The sequence below is a fragment of the Bos mutus genome, unplaced genomic scaffold (genome assembly GCF_027580195.1).
Source record: "Bos mutus isolate GX-2022 unplaced genomic scaffold, NWIPB_WYAK_1.1 CTG214, whole genome shotgun sequence".
Lineage (NCBI taxonomy): Eukaryota > Metazoa > Chordata > Mammalia > Artiodactyla > Bovidae > Bos > Bos mutus.
In genome coordinates this window covers 90,029-105,741 of record NW_027219597.1, presented here as the reverse complement: position 1 = coordinate 105,741, position 15,713 = coordinate 90,029, and the positions used below count along the sequence as shown (strand labels likewise).

At 54.9% G+C, this 15,713-nt stretch overlaps 1 protein-coding gene across 4 annotated transcripts in view; it reads right to left on the bottom strand.

Annotated features, from left to right (window-relative positions):
- Positions 1-15,713, bottom strand: part of TRPM2 (transient receptor potential cation channel subfamily M member 2) — a 51,878-nt gene that overhangs the window by 29,158 nt on the left and 7,007 nt on the right. For 2 of the 4 annotated variants that reach the window (XM_070366817.1, XM_070366818.1), the window contains exons 2-9: positions 14,093-14,352; positions 13,340-13,428; positions 8,743-8,911; positions 7,428-7,608; positions 6,741-6,907; positions 5,041-5,221; positions 4,449-4,510; positions 2,377-2,577 (exon numbers count right to left, since the gene is read on the bottom strand). In XM_070366817.1, the coding sequence (XP_070222918.1) occupies positions 2,377-2,577; positions 4,449-4,510; positions 5,041-5,221; positions 6,741-6,907; positions 7,428-7,608; positions 8,743-8,911; positions 13,340-13,428; positions 14,093-14,266 (1,224 nt within the window). In that variant the 5' untranslated portion in view covers positions 14,267-14,352. The remainder of the gene's footprint in view (positions 1-2,376; positions 2,578-4,448; positions 4,511-5,040; positions 5,222-6,740; positions 6,908-7,427; positions 7,609-8,742; positions 8,912-13,339; positions 13,429-14,092; positions 14,353-15,713) is intronic. The other 2 variants (XM_070366819.1, XM_070366821.1) reach the window with 2 other exon arrangements.

Here is a 15,713-nt window from a genome sequence, read left to right as displayed (position 1 = left end):
AAGACTGGCATGTATGAAACACCATTTTCAGGCCTTGACTCAGAATGGATTGATAACACAAGCTCCTTTAAATCTCAGCAGATTAGACCCACTTCTGAGAATCGCCTGAATAATTTACAAGCTAACTGAGGGAAGGCCAAAGGCCTGCCGGCCAATACCCACCAGCTCCATGAAGAGCTGATCTGACGTCCACAGTGAAAACACCCCCCAGAACCTTAAGAGGTCCGCTGAGGACACAAGAAGACAGGCGAGAGAGGGTCGCTGTGCTGCCTCTGGAACCTGTCCTGCTCGCCCTGGGCTGCCTGCTGCCGTCCCCCTACCCAGCTCCCAACCCTCTGCTTGGTCTTTGGCTGGTCCACAAGGCCTGAAATTGGACGTGGTTAGAACCAAGCTGCTCCACAGACTTGCCCTGAAAGGAGACCGTCAGGCACTTAAACTGTGAGCCTCCAGGAGATTTAACAATCTGGTTTAGCATCTACGGAATATATGACAGACACAGACCCCAACTGCTTTGTCAGCCTCAACTTACTGTTGGGGAAACCGAGGGTCAGAGAGGCCCTGACTGCCTCCATCCCACAAAGAATCCTGCCAGGAAACAGGGGTCAAGGGACCTCAGGACAGGTGAGCCCAGGCCCCAGGGGCTCAGAGCATGGCCGGACTGCAGGGTCAGTAGGACCACTGGGGCTGGGGGGCGGCCGTGGCGGCAGGGCTCTCTATCAGCCAAGGACTTCGTGGGTGTCGAGGGCTCGCCTAGCCACTCTCCTTCCCACCTGCCCCGCCTTTGGAGGCTGGGGCCAGGCCATGTGTCCCTCTGCAGAGCTCAACAGGACCCCCAAAATCTGCACTGGGGATTTGACCAATTCTGAGGCCCGTTCCAAATGCCCCAGATAATCCAACTGACTCAAAGGGCGTGAAAGAGAAGCTCCTTCTTTCCAGGACTTGGAGAGACGTCCCATGTACACTCCTGCACCACCTCCCCTCCCAGCCCAGTAAGAAGCCTGTCTGTAAGGTCTTCAGAAGAAGAAGCCTTGCAAGGTCTTCACCCGCCTGTACCTGGTGTCATCTCCCACTCTAGCCATGGAAGAGCAAAGTACTGATGCGTTTTACAGCAAAATTACTGAAATGCAGGGCAATCGTGGTCCTGGGCTATAACAGCCATGCTCTCCCCACGGGTCAGGAGAAGGGTCCAAGCCAGACCATTCGGAGTGGGGGTGCCCATGAAGTTCACTGCTCAGGAGTTGAGGGGATGGGCAGAAAGCCATGTACCAGAGACCCCCGCCCACTCCCTCGACCAGAGCAGCCCACTATCATCCAGTTCATATGGTCACGTTCCAGAAAACTCTTTGGAGTCCAGTGGGCTAGCTAGAAAATGTCACAGAAAGAGAGAAAGAAAAGAGACAATGAAGACAACAGGCTGATGGTTCAGGTCCCAGCCATCCGGACAGCCCGAGTCTGGTCAACAGTGATGAACCAGAGCTGACTGCTCCGTTCTGGCGCTCGGGCTGGGCTTGCGTAGGGCACTGACAGCAGGGAGCTGTGAAGATAAACAGAAACCCTCTACGACCTGTGCTTTTTCCAAGAATCTAAAATGGTCCCAAAACAAGGAGAGAGGACAGGCAGGCTCACGAAGCAAGGCTGAGTCCTCTTTGAATGATCTGTCCCTGGATGTGTAGCCCCAAGGTCAGGTCCCCAGCTCCCTGTGCTTCCACTCAGCATCTCCTCCCATGGCAGGGTGGGGGTCCCCTCTTTGGGTGGAACTAGCTCCCTCCCAGGACTCGAGTCTCCAAAACCACTGGCGACGGGATTCCCTCTGGAATGCTGGTCCTAGGATGGGCCGGACCACGGATGCCTCTATCTGGGGGTGCATGTGAAACCACCCCCAGATCACCACATGGTTCCCAGAGCCACTCAGGCCCCCATCTGATACATCTACATGTCTCCCCACCTTCACAACCCCAGAAGGTGGGCCCTGCTACCCACTGCCATCACTTGCAGCACCCCAGCTGCCTGAATCTGGGCTCCCCACCCCTCTGCCACCCCCAGGGCCTCAGCACCAGCCTCACGCCCACCCAGTGCACAGGGTCCTCCTTCCAGGATGGCCGTGGCTCCTGCCCTGTGTTACCTGTCCACCTGGAGTTCTGCAGGTGGAGGCCCAGCACATCCTCCCTTGCAGGGCAGCGTGCTGCCTCAGCCAACAGCTCCCCGCCTGCCTGGCTCACAGCCCCCACCCCTGCAGATGGCTCCCGTGCCCAGCCCAGGTCAGCCAGGGCCTCTGAGTCTCGGTTATGCGTGTCCTGGTCCCGTTGGCCAGGCTGACAGCGTCTAACCTATGGCTGCAGGTTCACACCTGGTAACTGACACACCCATCAGCCTCACCTTTTTGGTCCACTCCACGATCTTACTTTCAGTGAAGGTCTCAAACATCCCCTGGAAGAACATGCTCAGCTTCTGCTGAATCAGGGAGATCGTGATCTCAGAAATGGGCAGGCCGGCTACCTGTGCGATGACGTCAGCCACGCGGCCCGAGCCCTCCACAACCACGCAGGGGGTGCCGTTGGTGATAGCATTGTAGATGGTCTGCAACACAGGGGCCAGTATGAGCCCACCCACACCCACTCCTCCTAAAACGGAGGGTTCTCCGAGAGCCCTGCTGTCTGGCTACTGAAGGTTTGTTCTTGTTGTTTAGTCACTTGGTCGTGGTCGGTTCTTATAGCCTGCCAGGCTCCTCTGTCATGGGATTCTCCAGGCAAGAATACTGAAGTGGGTTGCCATTTCCTTCTCTAGGGGATCTGACCCAGGGATCGGACCTGCATCTCCTGCATTGGCAGGGGGACTCTTTACCACTGAGCCGCCAGGAAAGCCCTGCTGGGAAGTTTACTGAAGACATTTACTTGGTGCGCTCCTCTGCTCAGAGGGGAGGGCGCTGATCCTGATATACATGGGGTACACACCCGACCTGCCACCTCTCTCAGGCCTGTCACTTGACACCACTGTCATGAAAGATTGGGACGTTTCCACCCCCTAACGTGTGGACACGAGAGCCGTCCCCAGAAAGAAGGGGGCACTGCCTGGGCCAGAGTTCCACACCCTCCTTGAGACCCAGGGTCAGACAAGGACATGAAGGGAGACCCCCAGAGACCAGGGTGAGAGCACCATGAGGAATGGGCACCACCACAGCAGGAAGGATGACCTGCACTGAGCACTGCTGCGGGAGAGTCTGGGAGGTAGTGGGGGGGATCAGACACATCCTGCCCCCCGAGGCACCCCAGGACCTATGCTGACCCCCTGAGTTTACTAAACATAAACAGAACATCATGCTCTGCCCCAATTCAAGATGTGGGCAGGGCCAGGCTCCCTCCAGTGGCTAGAAGCTGAACTCCCTGCCTCCTCCAGCTCTGCTGGATGCCACTTTCTTGGCTTGTGCCCACATCGCTGCAGTCTCTGCTCTTGGTCACGTGACCTCCTCCTTGTCTAGGGACACTTGTCATTGCATTTAGGACCCACCTGGATGGTCCGTGCTAAGATCCTTAGCTTCATCACATAAGCAAAGACGGTGTTTCCAGATGACAAAGCATTCACAGCCTCCAGGTTTTAGGACCTGATATCTTGGCGGGGAGTATCACTTATCCCGCCTGCTAGAGCACCCATTCCTGGTATGAAAGATGTAGAGCTGTCTGTCTGTCCTGCCCACCTCTCTCCATCCCCAGGGCGGCTTCCCTGCCGAGTACATCATGGATGAGGGAGGCCAAGGGCACCTGACCTGCCTGGACAGCAACCACTCCCACTTCATCCTTGTGGATGACAGGACCCACGGCCGCCATCATGTGGCCAAGAGCAGAGACTGGAGTGATGTGGGCACAAGCCAAGAAAGTGGCATCCACCAGAGCTGGAGGAGGCAGGGAGTTCAGCTTCTCCAGGGCAATCCTGCAATTGCAATCATCCTACAATCCTATGGCAGAGGTCAGTTTGGCCCGAGTTCCATGAGGCAGGCACACTCCCTGCTGGACATCGGTTCTGCATGAAGCTCCGTGGCCGTGTGTCAGAACCTGCTTTACACTCAGCTGCTGAGTGTAAAGGGGCTGGGGGTGGGGGTTGCTGAGGGCTGTACTTTGAGGACCCCTCCTGGGAGCCTGAGTGCAGAGCTATAGAAGCCCCCCACAGGCTGTCCAGGGGTCCTACAGGTGAGGGCTGCAGTCCCTCTGGAACCCCTCTTTGCTCTGTGCTGGTCAAGCCCCAGGACTGACCCTCCCATGGCAGGGCCTCTCAGGAGGCTCCAGCCCACCCACCCAGAGAGACTGCGCATGGTGAACGCACTTCCCTCTGTCAGTGGACAGGCTCTCTGCCCCCTCTTGCTGACAGCCTCACTGGGAGGCAGGCCACAGCACTCTGGGCAGTTACTCACCCACCACAGAACTTGACCCAAGACACCCATCCCCAAAAGGACTCACGTTCAGTGTGCCGGGGCCCCCTTCCAGCACCACGCAGACAATCGGGATCTTGATAGCCACGCCTAGGATGAAGCAGGGAGCATAGTTCAGGACCATGGGCTCCGAGCATCCCCTGGGGCCTTCCCCGCTCCTGCCAGCTGCTGCAGCCTAACAACACTCTGGGAACCCCAATATGCAGTGGAACTTGAAAACCTCAGCTCAAAGGTGTCTAACCAACCAGCAAAACATGTGCAGAACCCTGTGTATTTGACCTCCCAGCGCCCTAGGATCCATCCCACCCCAGGCACAGAGGAAATGAGATCAAAGTCTGAGCTCTGACTCCTTCACACTCTGGTTTCCGGACTGAGGTGTGTGTGTAGTGAAGGGACCACAGGGTGCTCTGTGTCCTGAGTGCCTGCCTAGCCTTTCCTTATGTTAAAGGGGCGTGAGAAGATGACCCCCTGACCAAGTATACAGATGTCCAGGTGTGTTCTGATGGCCGCCCCAGCACCCCACCCACCAAATGTCCTGGCTACGGCCAGCTGAGCCCCAGACCCCTGGACCAGCCTGCTCCCGTCTCCTCCAAGTGCCCTAGAAAGTGGGCCCTGCTCACCTCCCCTCTCCTTGGTCTGCTGCGATATGAACTTCTCCAGCTTTGTCCTCAGGGGAATCTCGACCCCATAGCGGCCGTGGGTCCCGTCGTCCACAAGAATGAAGTGGGAGTGGTTGCTGTCCAGGCAGGTCAGGTGCCCTTGGCCTCCCTCATCCATGATGTACTCGGCAGGGAAGCCGCCCTGGGGATGGAGAGAGGTGGGCAGGACAGACAGACAGCTCTACATCTTTCATACCAGGAATGGGTGCTCTAGCAGGCGGGATAAGTGATACACCCGCCAAGATATCAGGTCCTAAAACTTGGAGGCTGTGAATGCTCTGTCATCTGGAAACGTGGTCTTTGGTCACGTGATGAAGCTAAGGATCTTAGCACGGACCATCCAGGTGGGTCCTAAATGCCATGACAAGTGTCCCTAGACAAGGAGGAGGTCACGTGACCAAGAGCAGAGCCTGCAGCGATGCGGGCACACACCAAGAAAGTGGCATCCAGCAGAGCTGGAGGAGGCAGGGAGTTCAGCTTCTAGCCACTGGAGGGAGCCCGGCCCTGCCCACGTCTCAATTCTGGCCAAGTGGTACTGGCTTCAGTCTTCTGTGTTCAGAAATGCGAGAGAGTACACTCAGTTGCTTTAAGCCATCAGTTCTGTGGTCACTTGGGACACAGGTCCAGGAGAGCTGGCTATGGACCCGTGCACACGGCCCCTGGATGCCACAGAGGAGGGCAGGTGGTGCCGCTGGAAGTCCTCTGAGCTCAACATGGGGAGAAAAGTGAAGCGTGATGTTGGAAGTCAGCCAGTATCTCTCGGCCTCAAATTTCCACTCTGTAACGACGTTCAAGACAGAGCCCATCCAGCCCACTAAGCACATCTGTGACGTGGACACGGAAGGACAGCAGCCGAGGGGCCTGGTGACCAGCGTCTGTGACTGACATGAGGAGTCATTTTGCAGAGGACGCGCTCCCCAGGAAGTGGATGCACAGCTCCCCCGCCCCAGGAAGGCCAGAGCCTCGCTCATCAGTCAAACCTCGTGGGACAGTTGTCATCACACCTCCTCGGTGTGTCAAGGAGAATTTTATTTTGGGGCCAGTGTTTCCCTCCAAACTTCCGTGTGCTCATTATGCCAAATCTGCTGTGTCCTCAAAAAATCTTGCTGGATGAACCAGTTCTCTTTTCCAATTCACATCCTCACATTTAAGCAATTGTTTCTCAGGCCTGCACCCAGGTGAATGGACGCAGGAAGGCTTTGTCTTCAAGCTCAGAAGAGAAGCTCACGGGAGGGGAATCAGGGAACTGTTGAGCCCTGGGCTAAAAGGCCAGGCTCTGGGATCTGAAAACCCAGATGCTGGTAGGCTGTATGCTCCCAGCCATGCTACACCTTTGCAAAGTCCATTTCTCATCAGAGTGGTGTTAGGAGGGCCCCCAGATCAGCGGCAGCTCTGGCAGCTCTTACGTGGACCCATCCTATGATCTCGAGGGAGGAAACCAAAGTCCAGGCAAGGTGCTTACTCTCCTGGGGTCACCAGGGTCTGGGGGGTTGGGGGGGATTTGAGCCTGGGTCTCCCACGTCCCTATCCAGCCACTTCCCGTGACACTGCACTTACCCTGGGTGTCCAAGGGGTGGCCCGTTCACTGACCGCTGGCTAAGATCCTACCCCACCACCTCCCTGCTGTGCTCTGACCCGCCCAGAAGCAGCCTCCAGCTCACCATGGGGTGGATCAGGCTCTCCCGGTTGTGCAGGGCGCCCCACGTGGCGATTCCGATGGTGACCACTTCCCCTTTGCAGAAGCTGCCACTCAGGCTGAAGTTCCGCACCGCCTCGCCCACCTGCTTCATCACGCCAGTGTGGGACCCCCCGGTGATGACCCAGGCCCCTGGGGAGGAGCAGAGGGACACCTGGTGCCATGCAGACTCTGCTCCAAGGCTTTCAAACTCATGGTCAGGTGTGAGCCCCACCACGATCAGGTTTTCCTGTGGCAGTCAGGACCCGTGATGTTCCACGATGCTCAGTCAGGTGGGGGCAGGAAGGCGACCCCGTCTCTGACTGTAGGCCCTGCCCTCTCCCCCACCTCCCTGTTGCCTCCCTCTGTCCTGCTCTCAGGAACATGGCATCTCAGAACTTTCTCTAAATGCTTCTGTTTCAAAGCATCATCAGTGGGGAGCCAACCAGAGCTGGGTCTACACCATGAGCAAGCCAGTACAGCAGTAGGAAGTGGGTGAATCTGATCAGACACTCCCCACCTGGCCCAGGCCTGGGCCCAACTCGATGACCCACAAGGGCTGGCCAGTCCAAGGCCCTGACTCTGCCTTCCAGGGGTCCTCTCGCCCACCCAGCACTCCCAGGCCTGAGCACCACCCATGGTCTGGGCCTCAGTCCCTCTGTCCCTGCTCTACCTGAGGTCTGGGCCACCTTGAGGAGCCCTCTTCGGAAAATGCTCTTCAGCCTGGGCTTCATCTTGAAGTCCTTGGCCCCGCCGGTCACGGAGATGAGCAGGTTGGGGGCATCCAGGCCCCACTGCTGGGTCATGAGCTGGTAAATCAGGCTGGAGGGAGTGTCCTGGGAGAGGCGGACATACTGCAGGGAGGTCAGAAGACCCTGGGGGTCAGTGGGTGGCCAACTGAGGCCCCAGAACCTGGCCACCCTGCCCCAGCCATGCCTGACAGCCCCAGGCAGGCAGGTGGACAGACGCTCACACTGGGTCCAGACGAAGCAAGAGTGGCTGCCACCAAGCAGGTAGCCAATTGAGAGAAAGGGGAGGCAAGGGCTGAGAAGAGAGGCCAACCGGGGGGAGGGAGGGGAGCAGCCCTGGGGTCTCTCTGTTGACGGTGCCCCAGCCTGAGCCCCACGGCCTGACTCTAGTCTCCCCACAAGGCAACGTGGTGATGCATCAACAGCAGCTCATGGAGGGGCGGGGCTTGGAGGTGGTGCTGAGGAAGGCAGCTCTGGGGCCAAGTTCACCTGTACAACATGCTGTTTAGCCTCTTTGGCCACGTGGGCAGCGACTCTAAGAAATCGAGGAGGAGGATCACACCCAGCCAATAAGAGGCTGGGGTCCCAGAACTGCAGCACAGAAACAAGTGACCCCACCAGACCCCTCAGGGCAGAGCTACCCACGAGCTGTCATAGAACCCTCCAGAAGGTGGGTTAAAGCCAGGGGACTGGACTCTGATTCAGCAGGGCAGGGGTGGGGCCCTAGTCTGCTTGGCAACGCTGCTGGCCCAGTGACCACCCTGAGATTCGCAGCACCAGAGGGAGACGCCGGCCAGGCCTTGGCCCCCTGCTGTTCCCATCCGCACCCCCGTGCCCCCGGGCAGGCCTGGGGCCCTAACCCACCCTGCTCCACCACCTGCAGGGCTCTCAGCTCTACTACTGGCTCTCCTTGCCAGCCCCAAGGCCTCCCCACTGCCCATCACCCCCACCTGCGTGCCGTGTGCTCTCCTGCTCCCTCCTGGCAGTGATAAAAGCCATTCAGGCCACCCCCTGAACTTGCCATTGTGCCCCGCCCACACCTCTCCTGGAGCCCTGGCAACAAATCCCCTGAGGGCACCATGTAGCTCTATTTGCCATGCAGAGCCCTCCACCCCACCCCCAGCACTGGGCAGGTGGGTTCTGCAGCCTCTCACTCCCTCCCTAAGGAGGTCCGGCCACTGCAGTCACCTAGGGTGGGCTCTGGTCCATCATAAGAACAATGGAGTCATGGAAACCAACCTTTCCCACTTTCTGGCCCAAGCCCGTGAAGACGATGTCACCGAAGGCGTCTGTTGGCATCTCTCTGACATGCTTTTTTGGGTCCCATTCCTGGCCCTGGAAGGTGTGGGACCCCGTGGCCTCCTCCAGGTGCTGCTCACGTGGGTAGCCGCACTCACACACCACCTTCCTGCAAAGGCAGCGGGATCACCAGGGGCAACTGATGCCTGCTCCTCTCCTCAGCAGGGATAAAGGAGGCCCAGTGGAGTCATGACTGGCACCCCAGCCACAGAGTCAGCGGAGACACATAATTGTCAAACATCTAAAATCTAACGACAAAAATCTTGAAGGTCAGAAATGATACTTTACCTGTTGGAGGAAAATAATTGCACAATTGATTTTGAATCAGAAGTCAGAAATCAGTGCCAGGAAGAATCCACACAACATTTTTCTAAAGATGAAAACTACCAACCCAGAATTCTGCATCCAGCAAAAATATCATTCCACGTGAAAGGGACATCAAGACACTCTCAGATGAAAGAAAACCAGGGAACTGGTCAACAAACAAACTTCCCCAAAGAAGATGGCTAGAGGAAGTTCTCCAAACAGAAAGGAAATGATAAAAGGAGGAATTCTGGAATATTAGCATGTTGTCAAGCAGGGGATTTGTTTAGACACCAATGCCTACGGCCGGCTATTTGTTCTGTAAGTGAATACTGAGACATCTTTAGTCAATAGTGTTCAGGTGAGGAAAGATGTGTTAAGATGTATTGCTCTGTCTCTGGTCAATAACTTGTTGAAAACAAAGAAAGAAGAATGGAAAGAGTAAAACTACGGGTGCCTGAATAAACACATTTTTCTCCTCTTGAATTTTCTGAAGTATGTTTGACGGTTGAAGCAAAATTGCACCATGACCTAATATGTATGTGGAGGAAATTTTGTAACAGTTATAATATAAATGGGGAAGGGCAAAGAGGTGTAAAAGTGGGAATGTTTCTACATTTCCCACAAACTGGTGAATGTCAACACCAGGAGACTAGGATGAGTTCCCAATACACATGGATATCAGTAATATGTGATAAGTTAAATATATATAATGTAGTACCTGGAACAACCACTAAAAAGCTGTAAAAGAGATATAGGCAAAAATAGCATAGATAAACCAATTGGAACTCTAAGAAAAGTTCAAGTAACCCACAGAAAGGCAGGAAAAGAAAAATAGAGAAATATAACAAACAAAAAAATACAATGGCAAACTTAAGTCCTCATTATCAATGAAAGTGAAAGTGTTGGTCACTCAGTTCTGTCTAACTCTTTGCACCCTCATGGACTGTAACCCACGAGGCTCCTCTGTCCATTCTCCAAGCAAGAATACTGGAGTGAGTTGTCATTTCCTCCTCCAGGGGATCTTCCTGATCCAGAGATCAAACCCATGTCTCCTGTGTCTCCTGCATTGCAGGGAGATTCTTTACCACTGAGCCACCAGGGAAGCCCCAGAGATTGGCAAAGTGGATAAAACATAATAAGATCCAATTATTTGTCATCTACCGAAACCTCACTACAAATACTATGATCTAGGCTGGTTGGCTCCTCTGCAGCAAACAGGAGCCTAGGACCAACACACACAACTCAACGGATCACAGAGGCGTTCCACTGGGTGACAAAAGCCAGCCTTGACACATCACCTCGTGAAGGATTCCTCTTGTGTGACATTCAGCACCCAAAACAACTGTAGGAATGAAGAGCAGATGAGTGATTGCCAGGTGTTATGGATGGTGGGGTAGAAGAAGTAACCACTGGTGGGACCGAGGGGTCCATCTGCAGTATCTTCACAATTTCTTATAAATCTATAGTTATTTCAAAATAAAAAGGTCAGAAAAGCACACGGTGTAGGCTCAAAGCAGAAACACCTAGAGCTGGGGCTAGAGGGATGCACATGGCCCCCCAGAGAGAACACCCGTCATCTCTTTTCAACTGCCACCTCCTCCCTTCCTCCTTTGTCTTGGTGGGTTGAAATCATTTTACTCCTTTAACGCCGTTCATGGGAGGAGAGAGAGGAGACAGCAACTATGCTATTCACAGCTTGTTAAATTGGAAATCTACACATTTTTTTAGAGTGCTACTTTAGCTAGTAACAGGTGACCTAGAAGACAAGATACAGATAAGACCAAATCAAAAAATCTGACACCAGGTGAGACGTGAGCCCAGCGACCCCAGGGGAAAACACGACCGGACCTAGAGAGAGAAAATGGGTTTCCCTGTAGCTTGTGGAATGTGGCCTTAGGGGCTCTGACTCTCAACTTCTCAATCATTAAATGGGAGAAAAAAATACATTCTCTGACCCCTGACCTGCAGAATTTGTGAGGGCCAAATAAGGTTCTAGATGAAAGCTAACATATAAAATTTGTGCAGGTTAACTAACCGTGCAGAAAACCGAGGCTGCAGAAAATCAAGAGGCCAAGGCCCACCCTGTGCTCTGTCTCCTGGTCTCCTGGGTTCAGTACCCCTGTCCCACTGCTCAGGCCGGGGCCTCCTCAGGCCCAGGAGCACTGGCCCAGCCGTTAGGAACTCCGAGCCCACTTTCTTCTATGACTCCTTGTGTGCAGGCATGCTAAATTGCTTCAGTTGTGTCCAGTTCCTTACGACCTTACAGACCATAGCCCGCCAGGTTCCTCTGCCCATGGAATTCTCCAGGCAAGAGTACTGGAGTGGGTTGCCATACCCTCCTCCGGGGGATCTTTCCAACGCAGTGATCAAAATTGCATCTCTTCTGTCTCCTGCATTGGCAAATTGGTTGTTTACCACTACCGCCACCTGGGAAGCTCTCATGACCCCTTAGGGGACTCAGATCACTTCTAGACCTGTAGGGCTCCCCTGAGCACCACCCGTGAGCACCTCCATTCAGGTAGGAGGAAGCTGGGTCCAAGCTGGGGAAGGGGGCCGCCAGGACAAGGACTCCGTCTTGTGTCCTTGCCCAAGGCCACCCCAAACTTTCTCATAAGTTGTAACAGCCCAAAATAGCCCACACCCTCCCCTCCTCTCTTTCAACCATCCCCCAACGAGATAAGGTCTTCAATCAACAGAGTGTTCCCAAGCCTGACCCAGAGCAGGAAACCACAGACTGTGACCCAGAAGCTGAATAATCAGAGAATTTTCATAGCACTCTTGGCCCATGTGGGTAAGTGGGGCTCCACCCCCTTTCCCCTCCCCTCACCAGCACCTCGGGACATATGAGGAAGAAGCTGCCATGGGGAGTTACACACACTCAAGTAACAGCCCGCCCCACCCACCGCCCACCCCAACAGAGCCCCCATGGCTGCTCCTCGCATGGGTCCAGGTACCAAGAAAGGTGTTTCAGAAGTTTCAGAGCCAAACATATCCTGAGCGCCATTCCTTCAAAGAGGGACAGAAACACTGAACAGGAAGGAGCCCCATTTCTGTCTCAGATACAAACTGTACCCCAACCCTCACTGACCCCTGTGGATGTTTCTCTGCTATTTGTTCAGAATTCAGAGGACAGGAGGGGCTGAGGTTGGACAGATGGCACCCCTTGAACCTCTACCGACCAGACCCGGGCTCCGCAATAACCTTCTTCAAAGGGTTTTGGAGCCAATGACTCCTGCAAGGAAACCTGGGCCTACTGTTGTAAGCTTGCTTTAAAAACTAAAATCACAGACCTCGGTGCAAAGCCCTCTGCACATGGTCAGAGCAACTGGCCTAAACTTGAACTCTGATCACTACTGAATACAACCTTGAGGCCATCAGCTGGATCCTGATGGCAAACTTCTCTGATGCGGGGGTCCCCCATGGCCTCCGAGGAGGAAGGGGGGCCATTGTCTGAAGAGGAGCCAAGCTGGAGTGTGAACCCCCAAATGGGGCACTTTTTGTGACAACATCCTGGGCACGTCCCAGGAGGAACAGCATCATGGTCGATGATCATGCACCTCTGGCTCCAGATTATCATCCTCTTCCATCACCCAGACACGGCATGCCCCTCCCCTCTGTATTGTTCACAGTCTGAGCTGGACGCTGGCTATCTGTCTAGTGGGGAAGTCATAAAGTGACTCAGCCACGGTGAGAGCTCAGAACTCATCTGAGAAAACCACAGAGCCACATAATAGCAGTGCAGCAGAAAAGACAAATACAGAGTGCAGTGGAGGGACGGGTTACATCCTGAGTGTGGTCAAGGAGGGCTCCATGGTGGAGGCGGCATCACCAGGTGACAAAGGAGCGGAAGTAAGAAACAGTGAGGCCTGTTTGCTGCAGAGTGAGGACTAGGGTATATCTGGAGGGGAATGTTCCGAGCACCCCAGGCTGGTATATACACTGGAACTGTCCCCTGCTGAGGCTCTGTCAGCCCTGCCCTGGTCAGCTACTCCATGTGGAAACAGGGAAAGAAATGTGTTAGTCAGTCAGTCATGTCTGACTCTGTGACCCCATGGACTATAACCCACCAGGCTCCTCTGTCCATGGAATTCTCCAGGCCAGAATACTGGAGTGGGTTGCCACTCCCTTTTCCAGGGGATCTTCCCAACCCAGGGATCAAACCCGGTCTCCTGCATTGCAGGCAGATTCTATACTGTCTGAACCACCAGTGGGAACAGAACAAGCCACTCACCCAGCATCAGACAGTTTGGAGCTTTCCACAAAGTATATGCATTCTTTCTTCTTGATGTTGTCAGAAATCCATGAACTCAGGTCTCCTTGCTGAGGGTAAAAGGTCACTGAGAGATTCTCAGGCAGTTAGATCAGTGCCATTCCAAAAACCACACCCCACACCCCATTCAGGCCCACCCGTGAGCCCTGACACCCTTCAGGGTCTTCCTTCAGAGACAGGACACCGAGGCCTCCCCCACCACCTGCCGGAGACCCTCAGATGCAGACCCCAGAGGGAGGAGGGAACCCTGGGATTCCACAGCCCTTTACAGTTTGTAGGTCAGCGCTGCCTTCCTCGGGAACAACAGTGTGATGCAAAGGTGACCATGAGTATCAGGACACCCGCCCACATCTGTGGGACCAGGCTAAAACGTGAGACACCATCTTCACACCCAACCAGTGGTGTATGACATTCAAATGTCCCCAACACAAGCCTGCCTGGGGCTTTCCGTGCAGCCAACCCAGGCTTCAGCTGGTGCCTGGGCCTTCCTTGTTGGGTAAAGGAGGCAAAGTCATTGCACAATGAGGCAGGTGGGTGTGGGGGCTTACCCAGCACTTTCCCAATTGGAACCAGGACAGGAACCAACCCAGGGGCATGGACCCGGGCCCCCAGTGCTCTCTCCAGGTCCCCTCTGCTGGGTTGTGGTCCCCAGCAAAACTAGGTGGTCACTGTGCCCCACCAGGGCCCTGGCGGACCCAGTGACCCCAGCTCTACCTTTTCACAGCTGCTGAAGAGGCACTGCGACCTCGTTCTCCTGCAGAGGCCGGTGCTGCTCCACCGGAGGTTGGGGACCATGGCCAGGTCGGCCACCCTCCTGGGCTGCACCCCAAAGCTGTCTTCCTCCCCGGAGCTGGCCTGATCCCGATGCCTCTTCGCCAGTAACTCCATCCTGATGCCCGGCTCAGGCTCCACAGAACGGGCTTGGTCCTGCTACCTCAAAATAAGCTTCTCTCTGGCTTTTGAAGCCAGGGGGCCTGGAAGTGAGGTAGGAGGTGGGTGGGCCCCAAGGTGAGCAATTAGACATTTTGAGGAAATTCTCCTTCTAACATCTCAAGGAAAAGTTACCTTGGCAGGAGCAGAGAGGAGCTAAGCTCTGATGGAATAAAAACAAGACAACCACAGTTTTCGTCCTTGAGGTCAAGGAGACTCCCCCCAACCCCTCTGCACAAGCACAGAAACGTTTGGTGGGGGTCCAAAAGGAAGGAGCACTAGCCCATAATATGTCCTGTCAACCTCTCAGAGACCCTCGTGCTGGAATCCGTCTTGGCTAGAAGATGTACCCACACACAGGGGAGGGCCCTGAGTCAGCCCAGATACGGGCAGAAAGTAGGATAATTGGCCAGAGGAAAACAAAGACCCAGAAAACGGCCCCATATAAGCCATCTAAGCTGCCCCCGCTGCACACAATTCTGTGAACCTGACCAGGTGTCTATTTGCAAGTATCCTGTTCTTAATACACACTTTACTTGTCCCACTGCTTTTCATCTCTTTGCTGATTTCTTTCTTCAAAATAGTCAAGAACCGAACCACTAGTTACTGACTCTAGCCACTGATCCCTGGTGGTCTAGTGGTTAGGATTCAGTGCACTCATCGTCACAGCCCAGGTTCAATTCTCGGTCAGGGAATGAGATCCCACTTGAAGCTGTCATACCCCAAGACCACCCAAGGTGAGAAGCCAGCCACCGGGCTGCTGCAGTGGGCCAGAGAGGGCGAGTCAGGTGTTTCCTCCTGTGGGGCCCCACTGCCTTCTGGTTTGCACATTTTTCTGACTGCCCGAGCTCTGGCCTCATCAGGTGTGGGCAGTCTCGAGGCACGTGTACAGCCACGGGGCCCAGATGCCCCTTCATCCTCTTTGGTCACCGTGAAGGGCCAGAGAAAGAGCACCATGCCCACCCCTACTGCTCCTGTGTGCCCGGTGATGCCCGGGAGCCCAAGACCAGTGCAGAAACCGCCCAGTCCTCACACACAGTGCTCACGATGGGGTCCCAGCCTCCTGCTTCCAGACATGGGTCACTTCTTCTGCTTTCCCAGAAGAAGAAAAGCCCCCACTGCCCACAGAGCTGGTTTTGGGAGTGGCAGAGCCTTGCACTCTGTGACACGTACCCTCCAAGTAGAACAGATCCTCTTTTCTGAAACCCTTGCTCTGACCCGGTCTCCATCCCTGGGGCCTCGGTAAGCAGTATGACTACTGCTTACTCAGTTATTCATAACTCAGGTTATGAATGTGAAAATAAATACGTGCAGACCCCATGAGCTTCCCTGGAGACAAGACGCCCACAGTGACATCTCATGACATCACCCATATCACACAAGGTGTCATCCAGGGAGGCCCCGC